The following is an 18,905-nucleotide window of genomic DNA, read 5'->3' on the forward strand; positions in this document are numbered from 1 at the left end:
ACGCGGTAACATTTTTAAGTATGAATTTTAGCTGGTACTGGTGACAAATCTGAAACACTGGTTAACAGCTCCCAAGTCGCTAAAAGAAGGTTGTAATAACTGTACAATGAATTAGAGTGCGAGTTACAAACTTCAAATTGAGTGCCTATGTGCCTATTTAGCTCAGGGAAGGACGTTGGTTATGTTAGTGAGTTTGTATTAATATTTTTCTATTGCTTCGACATTTTTATGCACTTAGTACCTACATTATATAGATTTCATAGTGCTTTCAATATGTAACCTATCCTATTACGATTGCTGAAAATTTAGCATTGGAAGTATCTACCCTAGCAAAACTAAAAATCGCGTCGATTAAAGCTGCTCGTACTTATAATAATTAGCATTAAGCCCACCTTTTTTACATTTATTATATATTTGTGTAATAAAGAATTAAATAAATAAATAAAATAATGGATCGAACTTCGTTTACAGGTACGTACCTAAGTTCGTTTGATCACAAATTACAGTCTACTTCTATCCTACTAAAAAACTGAATTTTTGTCTCGCACTTGATTTGAGCGTATGTGGTTTAACTGTAGGCAGTGTCCGTTATGTGAGAAGGCTACAAATCGTGCCAGTTAAGGAAGCGATAATTGGTCCAGTTGTGTGAAAATACAGCCTTATGCTCCTAAGTCATTAAGGCTATTTTAGAGTGAACAGTGAAAGTTTTTGTGGAATATTTTAGAACATTTTAAAACTATTTGCACTTTTAAATTGTCAATATAATCCATAAACGGCCTAATTATAATAACGGCATAATTTCACTACATTGTTTTACTATGTGGTAAGTACCTGATGAAAAGCGTCCGTAGTCGAGCGGGCTTCAGTGATCGTAACTGATCGCTGATTTTAAGCAACAACTGGCACGGTCAGCCATTGGATGGGTGACCAATTTCAAGTGGTTCTTTTCTGGACGCTTCCGTGCTTCGGACGGCACGTTAAGCCGTGGGTCCCGGTTGCTGCTTCGGCAGCAGTCGTTAAGCCTAGTCAGAGGCCTTCGGGCGGCTTGAAAACATCTGACAGTCGGGTTGCCCACTTACCTGACAACTCTCTCAGCAAAAGCTTGCTTGTGTTGAGGTCCACCAACCCGCACTAGGCCAGCGTGGTGGACTAGGCTTAAAAAACCCTTCCTTCATTGGAAGGAGACCCGTGCCCCAGCAGTGGGGACGTAATGGGTCGTGATGAAGTACCTACTTTTTTAACATACGCACTCACGACTGTAATCCCCGAAGGGGTAGTCAGAGGTGGCTCACAAGCGAGCCACCCACTTTTTGCAGCACATTTGTACTCACGTGATAGGTTGCGAGCCATATCACCGTTTTGGGATGTACAATGCACTTAGGATACACATCTAGAATCTAGAATCTAGATGTGCAGGTTTCCTCACGATGTTTTCCATCACCGTAAGAGCATGTGGTATTATTGTACTTAAACTCCTTTAATTGAAAACACAATTGAAAGAATTCATTGGTACAGGCCAGGATTTGAACCCACGGCATCTCGATTGAGAGGACGAGGCCTTATCCATTACGCCACCACCGCTCTTTTTTAAACTTTAATTTAAAAAATATATCCATTTCATTAAGCTACTTACATACTAATTGTTAATACTTTTTATTAACAACCTCCCAATAGTCCCAATCAAAGGACACACAGCCAAAGAAAACCTCATTCCCATTGCGCATTTTAAATGACATAATAAAAATAAATGTAACGCAAATGAACTTGTAAAAGGAATGCAAAAAAAAACATATTCAATTTATTTACGCCAACCATCGACAATATCTACACGTTCCGCTTTTTTTAACGATGCAAATCGTTAATTAACTGTCAGAAATAAAGCAAACGCTCAAATTGTTGCCGCCGCCTGTCCGGGCGGGGGGTGTATTCGGGACAACTTAACGATTTCAAAACGATAGTGAAGGCTATCATAATCACAGCAGCCATAGGATGTCCACAGCTGAACATAGGCCTCCCCTAATGTTTGTCAGCTTGTCTGATCGGAGGCGGCCCGCATCCAGCGTTTCCCCGCGGACTTGAATAGATCGTCCGTTTTCCAGGCGGCCGCCCAACGTACGTAAATTTTAAGTGATGCTGTTTGAAAAGCATTAAGGACTTAATCAATTATGGAATGAAAATGCTTTGAGTTTGTCATAGGAAACAGGGATTCTCACTTTTTGCTCCACGTCATGCTAAGCATTAGAAGATAAATTACAGAGGCAAATGATGTTAAAATTACAACCATTCATTTATTTGACAACTTTTAAAGATTAAACAAAATATGATAAGTTTCGATAAACATATATTATTATAATATAAGTAGGTACCTATATTTACTAAATTTACTGTTAACCTAAACTTAAACTATTTAACTAAACTTAAATTATTATTATTATTTTTTTAAAGTGTTAACGTATGTAGTGTGAGTTAATTTAATATTAGTGTACCTATCTTTGTATGGAACTCCATGTCTATTTACAAAAATGTTTGTAAAATTATATGTAAGTGACTGTTTGTTTCCTGAATACAATAAATAAAATAAATAAATACTTTTAGGGCGTCTTGCACAACAAAGTTAAATAAAATTAAATAGTTTGTCTCTTGCTCTGACAGTATAATGTCAGAGCAAGAGGTCATAGATTTAATTTTATTTAACTTTGTTGTGCAAGACGCCCTTAGTGAGCTCTGTGCATCTGAAAATCTATATATGCTACGAATTGATCGCCATGGAACCGCGAATTTCAACTGAATAGGGAATCAGGAACGAGCCTTCTGTTTACAATATTCTGCGCTGAATCTGCATTTGAATATTGCGAAAAATGCACAGGAAATTGTTTAAATTACCCACTTCGTGATAAAAAGTTTAACAAACTTTTCGTCACTGTCTTTGGAGTGTACCTATTTGTTTACTGTTAATACTACAGTAGTATAAAAAACCGGCCAAGTGCGAGTCGGGCTCGCGCACAAAGGGTTCCGTAGTAAGCACAATAACTTAACCAAAATTACAGTTAAATCAACCTATCTCAAAAACTATAAGAGATACTTTGATCAAACCAAAAATCGTTGAAAGAGTTAATTAGCATGCATCACCTCTATTTTTTTTAGAATTTTATACCCCGTAGTTATAAAAATAGAGGGGGGGGGACATACTTTTTACGACTTTGAGAGCTGATATCTCAAAAACCGTTCACTTTAAGAAAAATGTTTTTTAGAAAACTTTATATCATTTTAAAAGACCTTTCCATTGATACCCCACACGGGTATGTACGGTGGCCTGCGCCTAAAAGTATACAGGCGGAGTTTTTAAAATAGCGATCCCTGATGATGAAGGGACCAGCTACATCTGTTATAAATCCGGGGACGTGTTGTGTGTGATGTGTGTAGCAGTGGTGTTTTTGTGGATGTGCTTGAGCAGCATGTGAGCTTGAGATCGCTATTTTAAAAACTCCGCCTGTATACTTTTAGGCGCAGGCCACCGTACATCGAAAAAAAAAATTTCATCCCTCAGTTACATGTATGGGGGGCCCCACCCCCAATTCTTTTTTTTACTATTTAGTGTCATATTTTTGTAGCGGTTCATACAACACATATTCCCATCAAATTTCATCACTGTAGTACTTATAGTTTCCGAGTAAATCGGCTGTGACAGACGGACAGACGGACAGACGGACAGACGGACATGACGAAACTATAAGGGTTCCGTTTTTGCCATTTTGGCTACGGAACCCTAAAAATGCCTGTATGCTGAAGTAAGTACCTAAGTATTACTGGTATGATATAATAATAATATAAGTAACTAATTTGTACCTACCTTATTTTATTATATTATATTGGATTCAATCCACATTTTTAAAAGCTGGAAACTACCCCCCTCCAGAAAAAATATTAGTTTAACTTGCATAGCAGTAGGTATTTCGGTAAACTTTACCCAACTTGTATTGAGGGCGCCACCGTCCTACGAGCAAGTTGAACTTTTTACGTCAGTCTTTGTAAACAATAATTTTAATTATAAAAACATCATTAATCCCAGTAAAAGTTATTGAAAATCATTTATTGTCATATAAATAATAAGTGATAGTGTTTGCAAGATATATATCCCACAGTTTCTATATAAAAAAACAAAAACAAGTGAGCAATAACAATCAGTGATTTATTAGCTAAAATCTTCATAATGGTTTGCTAAAGGCACAATTACTGTAAAGTGAGTGTTTTAACTGTTAATCTAAAGCAATTTAAAACAGTGAATGAATGCAAAAGTGTTAGTTAATTTTGTGTTCGGTGTCTTCGGTTCAAAGTCCATTAACGTTCATTATCGCAAACATAAGTACAAATGCAAGAACAAGATTGTAATTTTCACTACATCATCTAATGTTTCTATGGTGCAGCGGATAAGGCGCCAGATATACGTTGAACCTGATGGTCGCAGGATCGAGACCTGAGACTGGACTTGTCTTTTTGTAATTAATAACAAACTATATTAATTCAATTGAACATCCATTACGCCGTTACAAGGTTCAAATCCCCGAAAAAGACAAAAAGACAGTAAAATATTCTAAATAACGAGAAATATGAGTTTCATGGATACAATTACTTTCCGACGCCGACGCCCTCTATCGGAGTCACAGACAAATGAAAGAGACGAATCAATAAATAGCTCAAAGATTACTCTAGATGGCACTGCTCAAAGTTTACCAACATTATCGGATGATGAAGATGAACAATTGAAAGAACTAAGAGAAAAAAACCAACGCCTCACCTTAGAATTGGAGATGGCACACAAAGAAATATGCAATCTTAACCTCGAAAACTCAGAGCTCAAAACAAAAAATGGTACACTGCAGAAAGAAAATGAAATATTAAAAAAAAACTTAGTCAAACCTCAAACAATAAGCTCTTAACTCCAAGGAAGAAGAAAGGGACGCCTTCAAAACAAATCCCGATTGAGAAAACTTCACTAACAGAACAGCAGAAATATAAAAAGTTTATTCCTTCAGCAAGTACATCATCATCCAATATAGAAAAGACGGAACATTCTGAGAAAAAACAGTCTATACCTTGCACCGGTACGCAAAATAGTCAAAAACATGCCACAAAAAGCAAACATGTGAACCCTACAAAAACGACACCAACAGAACCAAAATCAAGATAAAGAAAAATATGTATAATCAGTACTAATAAAACTAATGACATCCTATCAATAGGGAAGCAAACTTTTACAGAAAAAAGTGAAATACTGCACTATGTTACTCCCGGTGTTAGTGCACGCCAGCTTTTATCAGGAATCGAAAGAAAGTTGAGCGGGTACACGATGAACGATTTCTGCATTCTACTAATCGGTGAATGTGATTTCAAGACGACTAGGGATTACGTAGATTTGGTTCTATACATAAGAGAAACATTATCGAAACTAAAGCATACAAACATTATTATTTGTGCTCCGACATACAACTGTGGACAAAATACAAACATGTTTAATTGGAGAGTGGAGACATTTAATAAATTACTCTATTTAGATATATTATCACATGAGCATGCTTATTTTCTGGACTCTAACCTAAACCTCTCTTACGATGTTGATATGTTCTATGGCCGCAGCGGCATGATCAATGACAATGGCATGAGCGTAGTATTTAAGGATTTACACACACTTTTACAATCATTGATATGTAACAACAATGACTTGTGTGAACAACAAAATTGCCTAATTAATAACTTTGACCTTGACAATACCACTGAAAAACAAAATAGTAAATGTGATTTTTTTCGTTTATAATAGCATGTGTGTACTACACCAAAATATCGATGGTCTAATAAGTAAATCGGACTTATTATCAGTAAATATAGATGAATTAGCTCAAAAAGGAACTACAGTAGATGTTCTCTGTATAACTGAACACAATATGCTAGATGAGGACACTCATCAACTTGTTATTCCTAACTTTAAGCTTGCTGCAATGTCTTCAAGGGATACTAGACATGGTGGCACTTGTATACTCGTAAAAAACATTCATAAATGTAGGCCACTGAAGTGCATTGATACATTCAATGTTCCAGATTGTGTTGAATTATGCGGTATTGAACTTACAGAGCACAATATAAATATTATTTGCATATACAGAACTACAAAATACTCTGTTAAAGCATATGATCTATTCTTAAAAACGCTTGATGATATTCTAGACACGTATTGCCTACATACAGACAAAAAGTTGATCATATGCGGTGACTTCAACATTGACTTACTAAAAAATAATACACCAGCACACAGCTTTGAAAACTTACTATTAAACTATAATCTTAAGATACAATTTAGGGAGCCTACGCGTCCTATTAGTAAAACCTGTTTAGATAATATCATACATAACTTCCGAAAATGTAAAAGTGAAATCTCTGAACTGTCTTTGTCGGACCATACAGCTCAAATTGTTCAGTTTCCGGTTAAGAAAACTTGTTCAGTACCATTTTGGTACACAATGAAAAGAGATTTCTCTGATAATAACATAGAAAAGTTTAAATCAGCATTCGATAAACTTACCTTTTCGGATATTTACGAGATATCGGATCCAAGAGAGGCCTTTACAGAATTCTACAATATGTTTAAGCTCATATTCGATCTGTGTTTCCCACTCATAAAGGTAAAAGTAAACGTTCTAAAGAGACCAAAATGGATATCAAACGGTATAAAACTATGTAGTAAACGGAAAAGGAACTTGTTATGGGAATACAGAAGATCCCCAAATTGCAGAAATAAAACCTTATATGTGTTCATAATATATTTAAGTATTATTGTATGTAGGTATTTACACATTGTTCATAGTAATTATGTTGTATTTTCTCTTGTCTTGTCACACGTTACCCCTTTCTTTATACTTTATATTTCCTTTCAATGTGGTTGTCTGGAAGAGATTACTTTTAGTAATAAGGCCGCCAATTGTACCATTTTTCTTTTCTATGTTTGTGAAACTGTTTCTGTTTGTGTGCAATAAAGTGTATTTTATCTTTATCTTTATCTTATTGAAAACATACACTAGAAGACTGAAAACAATAATAAAACTAACAAAAAAGTCACAAAATAATTACTACATAAATAATTCACAAAATAAATCAAAGGCTACCTGGAAAATTATTAATGACAATAAGTGTACACTCCCTAAATCCTCCATAGAAAACATTAAAGTGGATGGGCAAACTGTATCGAATCCATTAGAAATAGCTCAAAAATTTAACGACCACTTCGTAGACCAGACCAATGAAAATATTAGCAGTGACATCGAATCGAATAATAAATCATATAAATATAAATCACTTTTGAGATGCAAACATAGCAACTCATTATTCATTAAACCAACGACACCAGATGAAATTTACTCTACCATACAATCCTTAAGAAATTGTAGCAGCACGGGGTATGATAGCATAACAACTAAAGCGATCAAAAGCGTGGCATCAGCTATATCTACTGTTCTCAGTTACATTATTAACATGTGTATAGAGCACGGAGAATTCCCAGCTGAGCTCAAAACCTCAATCATTATTCCTGTTTTCAAAAAAGAAGATAGAGAAAACATGAACTATTATCGTCCAATAGCCCTCATACCGATTTTCTCAAAAATATTTGAAAAAGTGTTGAATAAAAATCTATATTCTTACTTTGAAAGAATGTCTGTTATAGCTCATGAACAAAACGGGTTTCGTAAAAACAGAACGATTAATTTAGCTATTTACAACTTCCTTCAAAATATAATGTCTAAGATTGACAGTAAAAAGTGCACTTCCGCTGTATACATGGACCTGACGAAGGCATTTGATTTCGTAAATCATGAAATCCTGCTTGAAAAATTAGAAGCATATGGAGTGAGAGGTAACGCACTTTCATTTATTAAATCGTATTTAACCGGTAGAACTCAAATAACAGAAATTAAAAAAATATGTCCAAAAACTAAGTCTGAGAAAGTCTATCAATCTAGTCCACGCGAGGTAAATCACGGTGTTCCACAGGGTAGTGTAATGGGTCCTCTACTATTTTTAATGTACATTAATGACTTTCCAAATATCACTCACCATTCTATGACTTTGTTTGCAGACGATAGCACAGTTGTCTTTACAGAAAACAATATAATTAGTTATGAAGATGACATTAATAATACACTTGAACATATAATTAAATGGTTAACTGCAAATAAATTGACATTAAATATTGAAAAGACTAAATATATGAATTTTTGTAATAGTAACTCTGACATTGATTTAAATATAAATATAACAGGACGAAAAATTGAAGGAATAGACGAAACAAAATTTTTGGGACTTTTAATTGACAAAAAATTGACATGGAAAAATCATGCTAGTAAAGTTTGTAAAAAATTAAATCAGTTCGCTTTTGCCCTATTCAAATTATCCAAAATTGTAAATCAACCTGCAGTCATGGCTGCCTATCACGGCTACGTCACTTCCACACTAAGATACGGCATTATATTCTGGGGTAATTCAGTAAACAGGGAGGACGTTTTCAAAGCCCAAAAAAAGTGTCTACGCGCAATATGTAGTCTACGAAAGATCGACAGTTGTAAAGAACAATTTATTAATCTAAATATTTTGACATTTCCGTGCCTATATATATATGAGGTAGCAATATTCGTCAAAAGTTATCCTCACTTATTTGAAAAATTAAGCAGACGCAGCAACAAAATAAAAACACTAACGCATAAAACCGCTTTTTTTAGTAAAAGTATATTCGGAATGGTATCCAAGATATATAACAAGCTACCTGATGATCTACGTGACATCGGAAATATTTTGACTTTTAAAAAACACCTACATAAGTTCCTTATTAATAAAAATTACTACAAAGTTTCTGAATATCTTGAGGAGTATAAATATTAGTTATTACCTACTTAACTTAACTTTGAGTCCGATTAATTTGTTGGTCAAATCGATATCTAGGACTTAACTTATTTTGTATCTGATTAATGTAATGTGTGATTTTCTAGGTGTATTGTGCATGCTATGTCCTGCTTGTATCATTCAATTTTTTTATATTTTATTTTATATTTTTGTGTATATGCATTGAAAAATTTGTACGTCTTACGACATAACATAGAGAAACACTGTAAAAAAACTGTATCAAGACCTACCTACCTATGTTATACAAATAAAGAATTTTGAATTTGAATTTGAATTTGAATATTTATTTACAATAATTTCTGCTGCATTGCTCCTCTTTTGTGTTCGTGCCAAATCGGGCACCAGTCGTTTAGTTTCCGTTAGCAGCATGCTTCGAGAATTACCCCCTTTAACCCTAGAGTGCTCGCGCTATGAGCATTTTGCCGCGCTCAGCAAAGAATGTTTAATATTTTGTGAACTATGCACTCCTCAGGGTCCAGCGCCTATGTAGCTGCCCTCTCGGTCATCTCCTACATGTAACGTAAATTTGGAGAAATTCAGTGCACAGGTTACAGCAGGAAGAGAGAATTGAAGAGAGTGTGTCGCACGGGGCGGCAAAATGCTCACTGCGCGAGCACTCGCGTCAGTAAAATTAAAGTTATTTTCTTTACAATTTTTATGAAATATTATAAGTTTTTCAGTGTTTTTTGGTAATAATAATGTAAATGTAATGTAGGTATGTATCTATTTCAGTTTACATTCGATTTACGATATAACTTTGTTAATTTACTAACCAGTTAATTTTACGAAGAATTTACCTGAAAGAAATAGCTCTGCCCATAATACACCACGTATAACAATAAAATCTTACATATGGACAGTACATAAGTGTTTTTTGTTGGTCCGGTGGTACAAATCTCCCGTTTTGTACCACCGAACCAACAAAAAACACCCTAAAGAAGAGAGGGTACATGCCTATAACTATGCCCATATAAGAAAAATAGCAGGTCAAAAAAGGGTGCAATACATGAAGAAAGTTACTGTGCAACGAACACTTTATGTTCATGTTTCAGGATTGTATTGCTGAAATAAATGCTGCAGATGACAATAACTTCTAATTTTTTAAATAATTTTGAGATTTGTTGATTTTGTGTGGCTTAAGACGCATTTATACCTAAAAGATCAGAAATTTTCCCAAAGCATGAACGATAGCTCATATAGTGAATAATTATAATATTAAAACTATAAATATTACGTTTTCTAATACCATATGATTCATTTTATTCAAATTATATACATTTATAAGATATCGTAATTATTAAGTGTCCAAAAAATACATTTTAATATGGGCGGCAAAATGCTCCCCACGCGAGCACTCGCGTCACACAAAAAGGCGCGACTACTCTAGGGTTAATAGATTTCCATCGGTGTTGGATACTTACCAATTGCAATTGAAGTTTTTTGGGCGATAAAATCTTGAAGATCCCATTTCTTTGGACGCAGTCGTATCTATCAGAATGTAGGTGAGTCATTTGAAACGCAATGCGCAATTCTGGTGAAAATATATTTGCGCCCAGTGAAAAAGTTCCAGCTTCATACCACTTTTACTCTTCAACAGAAATAGCTACGCCGTCTGCAATATTGAAGTGGGTACATTTACAGCGCATGAGAATATTACCAACTAAACGCGTAAATATTATGTCCCAATTTTAAATGAAATGTTTGAAAAAATTAGGCTATTTGGTGACTGGATTTTGTAAGTGGAACTTTTTCATTGCGAGTGATCTACATTAACAAATTTGTCCCAATAGATGTCATGTTTCTCCCTTCCGGTAAAATCGACAGGTTTATAAAAGACCTGGACATGGAGAGTGAGATTTGACTCGGCAAGGGAGTCACAATAGATCTTTTAGGTCGCAGTGGCGAATTGGCACTGGTTGCCCTCCCCTTTTCTATACCTATAACCTATATTATACATTAAAGTTAACCCGTAACTTACACATTACAACCCAGTGCAAACATGCACAGCATAAGCTATCTGCGGCTCGGTAAACATACAGAGGTGGGTTCGCATGCAAAATGCCGCGGTCCGAGCGATGCGATTGAAAATCACAACATCTGCACGTAATAATGTTTGGGTTGTCCGAACAAGAGTCGAGAGAAGAGATTTTTTAGCCTAGACGCAGCTTTAGAGCAATCCTTTATGGGCCCAGCCCTATGCCAAGGGCTTTCCAAAAGTAGAATAAAATAGATAAAAGTGAAACGAGTGTGCTATGAACCAGCACCGAAATCCATCAGCTGAGTAGGCTGCACCCTCGTCCAGCATACAAGCAGATGAATTTAATTAAAACAGTCAGTAATAAACAAGTCTAGTCTCTAAGGGTCCACTCTGTAAGGGGTGTAATTGAAATGATGACCAAAGTATTCATTATTTTCGCCATGCCAAATTTAATGACCCATAATTTACGATAGGTTATTTTTATCCCAATATTCCCACGGGAAACCCGAGTGAAGTTTAACCGAAGGATGATACCACACTATAGTTTATTTTAAAGATAGGATCTATGTCACTTCTCTATAGGATGTGTTCAGTAGTTTGAGTTATTTGATCCAGTGATAGTGCAGACATGCGCTATTTGAATTTGATGCCAGGATGATAATTCTGCCGATTTAGGTCGGCTACGTCATCGGGAATCATCTCATTATATCGGCCATGTTGACGTCACGTTTGAGACACCTTTCGTGTTTAGTCAGATTATAGGTAGTCATCATCTGGTTCACGGAAGGAGGCTCGCCGATTTACGAATCAACTGGGGCGTCAGCAACTGACAAATAAACTGACTGGCTACAGTGCCATAAACTTGTCTGTTCCGGTGAGAGCTCACGTAAATGTCTAATAATTGATTAATGTTGAATATTTATGTATTCTTTAAGATTTTAAGTTTGTCCGTTGTGGTATAATACATCCTTGCGGTTGTAATAAGCCCATCTAATCTACGAGTATATCAATATATTATAATTCATTAGTAAGTAATGAGATATGGATCAACTTAGTTCGCTGTCACCGGAACAGATCAGTTTGTCGCACTATAATCCATTTACCACGATGACAAACGCTAGTCCAACTATAGTTTTTGTCACCGAACGACCAAGGCCGATCGTTATGTAGGGTAAGTTTACACAATCAAGGTTATATAGGGACATTTTATACAATACAATACACTTTATTTACACCAACAACAAAAAATAAATAAATAAAACAGTACAAGGAGGCGGCCTTATTGCTTATAGCAATCTCTACCAGACAACCTTTGGATGGAAGAGTCTGGATGGAGAGATGGTCTATATATGATTATGAGGTACATAGTTGTGGTGCATGTAGGTATATAGATAAAAATATACTATTTAAACAGTACATACACTAAGGGCGTCTTTCACAACAAAGTTAAATAAAATTAAATATTTTTCTCTCTCAATTAAATCTATGACCTCTTGCTCTGACATTATACTGTCAGATTTAATTTTGATTAACTTTGTTGTGCAAGACACCCTAAATAAATAAAACAACAAATACACTCCCGGGCAATGAAAAAGTTCCACTCACAAAATTTTGATTCCAAACGACCCCGATTTTTTCAAAGATTTAATTTAAAATTTGAACAAAATATTACCGTTTTTAGTTGGTAATATCCCGAGGCTCTGTTAAATGTTGCAGATCACGTTATTAAGTTACCCTTTTCCGTTTAGAAGTAATTTAGTGCTTTTCTGAGTGGAACCTTTTCATTGCCCGTGAGTGTATCTAATAGCTATATGTATAATAATTATACTTACATAAATAATACACTTTACATTAATATTATATTCAACTAGTTAGTCAGTGACTGTAGGTAGTGCAATTTGACCCTTTCATTGAAAGAAGCCACAGAAGGTGCACGTCTAATTACTTCAGGAAGAACGTTCCAGAGGGCCACTGATTTCGTCGTAAAGGAATCACCATAGAAGTCGGTTTATTATAGGGACATTTCTATGATTTTTGAACGTTTCTGATATTTCTTTCATTTTACTTGGGCTATTTTTATCTCCTAATAGGTATTATTATCTTATCGTATTAGTAAACGTGAAAAAAAGTACACGAAAAGTGTAAGGATTACATACGTACCTATTTCAATAAAAAAGCGGGAAAATTACTCCATAGATTATATTATTGTTTAAATATACTATGTATTTTTTTGTTAAGTATGTTCACATTATAGTTTGTTTATATCATCTTCCACATGGATAGATATAAGTTCCAGTGGACTAATGGGGCAATCCTCTAAGTAGTAGTCACAGAGTTCAAGCTCTCCCCAATATTCTGCTTCATAGAAACAATCTTCTATGTCTTCTTCCGGTTCCGAAGTGGAAGGCCTGAAAAATACAGGAAAATGATTTCAATCAATTCAGTCAATTTCTCCATTCTCGGTTAGAGCATAACCAGGGAGTAGTGGTTAACTTTTGACACATCTGTCATGAATTTTATATGGAAATGACGTTTAATTTATAAATCCATCCCTGTCGGTTAGATAACCGACAATGGAGAAATTGGCACTTAACCTTAGTTTTTATCGAACCTGGGAATGTAGCTAAGTATATAAAGTTACATAACTTGGGCATCTTTCTACCATTTTTACATAGTAACCTTCCCTCTTGCTATGCCTTAGGGCCGTTAGCTTGATACGTGGTTATCTTTAACCATTAGTTAAGTTACGTGTCGAGCAGATGCAAACAAATTTAGTTACTAATGGTTACCGTTTTTATACCAATGGATTAGTTAATTACAAATAAAAAATGACCGTTAGTAAATAGTAGTTGACAGTAGCAGATGTAGGCTAGTTATTGTACCTATAATCCCGGGAAATAAGCAATAGAGTTAGTCATTGGGTAGTAAACAGTAGGAAAGTATTCTCACGTGAGTACAAGGTGTAGAAGGTCGCCGACGACCCCGTTGTGCAGAAGATGACGGGTGGAACTTTCGCAGATTGCACGCAGTAGGCAGGCGCGCCCGGAGAAGCCATGCCTGAAATATTATTGTCTTTAAACAAATATCTATAAGCCATAAGACCGCCATTTGTACCCTAGTTAAGTTCTGATGTGAAATTTAAAATTATTACTCTATCTATCTATCTATCTGCCCGGGCCGGGAATCGAACCCGGAGGATCGAATTAGCAACGACATAGAGCCAGTACTTAATCCAAAATTTTAGAGTATTCCCCCTGATCACTCTACACCGCGGAAATCATGTTATAAAAATGAAGAAGAATGAAGTCTGTTACCCAATAAATTTCTTATTTCTTATTCTTATTCTTAATAATTAACTAACAATTTTCTTTGTTTTAATTAGGATATTTTAATTTAGCCATATTTATTCTGACTGCTCTTATTCATAAGACACGCGTTTCCTTTGACTCACATCATTACTGAGGTTCACTGTTTTATGCTCATTACGAGTATTTCGTCTTCTGTGCCGCTCTGTAAATTTACTGTACCTATACATAGTAGGTATTGGTAAGTATATAAATACAATACACCTGCCTTCCATGTTTTTATTAGTTATTTTAAAAGTTTATATACATTTTGACAATGTTTTTATATATATTCTCAAGTTTGATGTTTTATTTATATATAGGTATATTCTTAAAACGTGCATGTTTGTGATTAGTTATAACTATTATAGTACGTTTCTAACTTGGATAGGGGTAAAAATTTTATCTAAATCTTAAATTTATTAAAAATACCACAGAATGATTCGATCATAGTGGTAATTTACCTCTTATCGTCCAAAGAATACGAGTGGAAATGGATCGAACACAGATGTGGTCCGTCGTACAAGCAATAATCTCTTCGGTAAATCATCTAAATGAGGTGTTGGAAATGTGAGACCAAACTGGAGTCTTCGATAAAATTATGTGTACGCCTCTGACAAAGGATATTACACTCTATGTCAAGAGACATAAGTGGTGTAATAAATTAAAGAGGAAAGATTTATTTTGCATCTGGAATAAGTTTGGTTAAATGTTATCGGAATTTTCTATGTGCCCTTATTTATTAATGAAATCAATAACGTAGTAAATTGGATAAAGATAAACGAATGTAATATTAATTATTTGATTTGGAATTCTTCTGATGGAAACGTATACCGTTGATTACTATTTATACTATTATGTTATGTTTTTTAAAATGGGGTGTTTGACGAATATTTTCAATAATAGTACCTCATTTTCTTTATTCTACATGTACTATTATGGCTTCTTACCGTTCCAACATAGACTCTATGAAGATATAGAGTAATTTCCTGGTCAACAACTGCTGATGCTCGTTGCTGCGTTTTGTTCGATCTCTTGATATCTGTAAAAGTATAAAATAATTTCTAAGAAATAAGATCCCAAAGTATCCTCACTTAAGGACTAAAGTCTAAGTTCTTAGCCTAGGCCATATCCAACCAAGCGACTTCGTGAAATACCTACCTATTTCCTCCTTTATACGGAAATCTGCATGAAGACTTTTTGTTACCGTGACGGTCCTAAATACTAAACCTTGACTAGCATTTGTTAACCTGATGAAAAGATTACCCAACTGACGAGATCTACTGAACTAATAGATATAATGTAAAGCAGGTTCATACAGCAGGTTCCTTTGAAACACCTCACGTAGGTACACTTATTAGACTTCAATAGGCGACGACGACACTAAGAAGATTACTGCCTTACTAGGAATCTAGGGGGGTGGACGGTTTGGCAATTTCGTCAATTGAGGCAGAGGTCCCCTAAATTTCACTACTAATGTCTATGAACTCTATGATAAAATCAACGCAACTTGGATATTGCTGGCATCGTCGCCATGGCGTCCTAGTAATGGCAGGGTTTAACCAATCAAATAGTAGTAGCGGGGCTCTAAAAGAAGAAGTAACTCACAATGACGTCACCAAGCAGAGGCTCGAAGTAGGTGGCGTTGGCCACGGAGTAGTAGTTGGCCTCATAGAACCACGCAACCGAGGTGGTGCTGTCAGGGAGAGGGATGGAGACTGTCGCGAACACCTGGAGGAACAGAGACGGTAAGAAAGACATGGAAGTGTGAGAGAGATTATAGCAGCGATTTATCAAGAAGGAAATGGGGGATGTCTATAAGAACAAGATCCACTTCGGTCCTTTGCTCTCCAGCGGCAACGGATATAGTGAATAAAAAAGTATTAATTTTGTAAGCTATCAAATTTAAAGCAAGCTGGATATAGATCACCGGCTGCTGAATATTTCACTCGTCTTTGGTTTCCTTGATATCTTCAAAGACAATGCATTTCATCCATATAGCCAGCAAATAAGCATCTAATTAGAAGTTATGTAAGTGTAATTAAATTAAGACAAAATAAAGTAACAACTTACTCCCCATTGCGTGTTGACCGGCGTCAGAAGATATCGTTTACTTCGTGATCCACTCCCGAGCGAGCAGCCCAGCGCAGCCAATCTGAAACAATAACAAAGATAACAAACCCGCCTTTTATCCTCTCAGAATTAAGGAGCAACATTAGCTCAGCTAATAGATACATACATGATTATGATATTTGCGATGGTGGTGTACATGTTGACAGGCAATTTAGATGAAGAAAACTGTCGGAAGAAGCAAATTACGGGGTAACCGGAGGCGTCACCGACGAAGCCGTCTTAGGGTTAAGAAAGCAGTAACGGTTTTGTATTTGCCCATAAGATTTTGACGCTCGGCCACCCACAGCTGCCAGTCCCTTCATTAGGGTAATTTTGACCTTGTTTTTGTTGTAATTGGGTTGAGATTAGTGCGGCAGTGGGCTGGTCGTGTGTAGTCGGCGTTTGGCGTAATATTTATTTTGTTAATCAGTGCAATCACGAATGTTTGGTGTCAACCGAGCGTAGTTTGGGAAGCGGCGGTGTCAACGGCTTGCTTATTCAATTTGTAGCTCGGGATTATCCTTGGAAGTGTGACTTGTGGCGGCTTTGTTGTGCGTAAGTGGCGCGGGTTCGCTGGACTCCGTGCTAATCAGTAGCCGGCCTCAGTGACACTTCCAAATATGTAGTTTTCTCGTTAGTTTGTGTTGGTTAACTTTTCGTAATTAATGTTTTTTAAGTAGACTGCATCTTTTAACTGCTTGAATCCCTTGAAATCAGACACAAAACAAATCGATTGTCGTCAGGCGTGATATCGAGACTTCGGGGTGAAAGAAAAGGTTCATAAAAATTTGTAATGTCTACTACTACTTGCATTAATAAAATCTATCTAGTCATTTTGTATAAAAATGAGATTAGAGACTGTATGATTGCTTTACACAGTTCAGAAACTTGTACCGCCGCGCAGTTTCAAATGTCGCCACATCAAAGCCTGCAGCGATATAGCATTATTTTATTTGCTTTCAAAGCTGCAGGAGTCTAATTACACAGCAGGTAAGTTAAATGTAGTCAGGGACGCTCCCTCCAACCTGTGGGTTACTATTTTAATTTCCGTAGCTTTGAGACACTAATGAGTAGCGGGAATCTCGGGCTGTATTGTGTAGGTAGATTTATATCTATCGTGATCACCTTGAGGTGTCCTTTTTGTGAATGTTATAAATTTTATTTTTAATCTTTGTTTTTTTGAGGACTTTCGTCACTGAGTAACGATGTCAGTCCCATGAATGTGATAAAGTTCATAATAAGTAAGTACCTACTCATTTTCAAAAAGGGGATACGATTCGAGACCTTTTGATACAAAATATAAAGGGACTGCTTTTGAAGGACATAACTATCTTTATCAGACTGTAATCGTCCACATTTGCACATTAACCAAGGACGCCACAACAGAGTATCGTGATACATAATATATAATGATGGATCTGTGAAAATGATAGCGGTAGCGATGGATTTAAAAGCAATATAATAAGGGTTAATTTAGGTTTCCATTAAAATTGTTGCAGTTTCAGGTGAAGCCATGGCGCTCTTAATTCATATGCGTTTTTGAGGATATTATTTACTTGAAAAAAACAAGTTTAGTATACTAAATTGATGTTGGGAGTAATTCTGAATAGAAACTTAGGTACCTACTTCTTGAGCTTAGCCAATCATAAAGGGGAATTTAGAACAAAGAATCCTTGCCTTCATAATCGGCTACGCTACGGTAGATAATTATATCTCTTTATTTCTGCTGCGAATAAATAATGTTTATCTTCTATCTCATCTCTATCTTGTAAATGTAGGCCAATATATATTGTTTATCAAAGAATTGTATTTAATTTCACCCACATACATTTCCGGGAATATTGTATGTCGGTTTATTTATAATTGGGCTTTCCTTTTGACCCCGGGCTTTTGTTAGTCTCGATCTATTGTCACGTGAACGACATGTGCCATGTTAATTTGACAAGGGACTTATGGCGAAGGGGACCCTGTATCATAGTAAATTTTCCCCCATTGAAACCGTTCGGTATAAAATAGCTATCGATTTATGGGCATTATAATTATTAAAGTAAGGTTAAAAGGTCGTAGATATTTTCAATATTGTGAAAGTCTTGTAAAAATTAAAAATTAAATTCACCTATGGCATTTCGATGAATCATGTTTTTTTTTAATATTTTGTGATTATCTACAACGTGATATTCATATCCTAATCCTAACTTAATAGTAACTACGTCTGTCTGTCTGTCTGTGTCTTACTCTTTCATGCCAAAAGTACTGAACGGATTTGAATGAAATTTGGTACTTATACATATGGTCTAGACCCTGAGAAAGAACATAAGCTACTTTTTATCCCGGAATTCCCACGGGAAAACTTTTTAAGGCGAAGCGAAGCTCTCGGGAACAGCTAGTAAGTAATAAATTAAGGAATCACCTAGCTAGAATCGAATCCGAGACAACCGGAAACATGCAGTGTTCCTTATGATTATGAATGAGTCACCTTTCTCGTATGCCGGATATTTTTATATTAATAAAATATGAGAAGGTATGAG

The 18,905-nt window shown here is 35.6% G+C and overlaps 1 protein-coding gene across 1 annotated transcript; it reads right to left on the reverse strand.

The window, feature by feature from the left end:
• Positions 1-13,169: 13,169 nt before the first annotated feature.
• Positions 13,170-16,938, reverse strand: LOC105385430. Its single transcript, XM_038115904.2, has 6 exons — positions 16,505-16,938; positions 16,339-16,420; positions 15,874-15,996; positions 15,216-15,307; positions 13,871-13,978; positions 13,170-13,329 (listed from the first exon to the last, which is right to left on the reverse strand). Exons 1-6 carry the CDS (start codon positions 16,534-16,536, stop codon positions 13,170-13,172), a joined length of 597 nt encoding a protein of 198 aa, XP_037971832.2. The 5' UTR covers positions 16,537-16,938.
• Positions 16,939-18,905: the final 1,967 nt, after the last annotated feature.

Source organism: Plutella xylostella, chromosome 21 (genome assembly GCF_932276165.1).
Source record: "Plutella xylostella chromosome 21, ilPluXylo3.1, whole genome shotgun sequence".
Classification (NCBI taxonomy): domain Eukaryota; kingdom Metazoa; phylum Arthropoda; class Insecta; order Lepidoptera; family Plutellidae; genus Plutella; species Plutella xylostella.

Coding starts and splice junctions, on each gene's coding strand:
- LOC105385430 (XM_038115904.2), bottom strand. CDS start 16,536: ATGTACACCACCATCGCAAATATCATAATCAT. Junction 16,421..16,504: donor ATCGCAAATATCATAATCAT/GTATGTATCTAT, acceptor TTATTGTTTCAG/ATTGGCTGCGCTGGGCTGCT. Junction 15,997..16,338: donor CGGTCAACACGCAATGGGGA/GTAAGTTGTTAC, acceptor CTGTTCCTCCAG/GTGTTCGCGACAGTCTCCAT.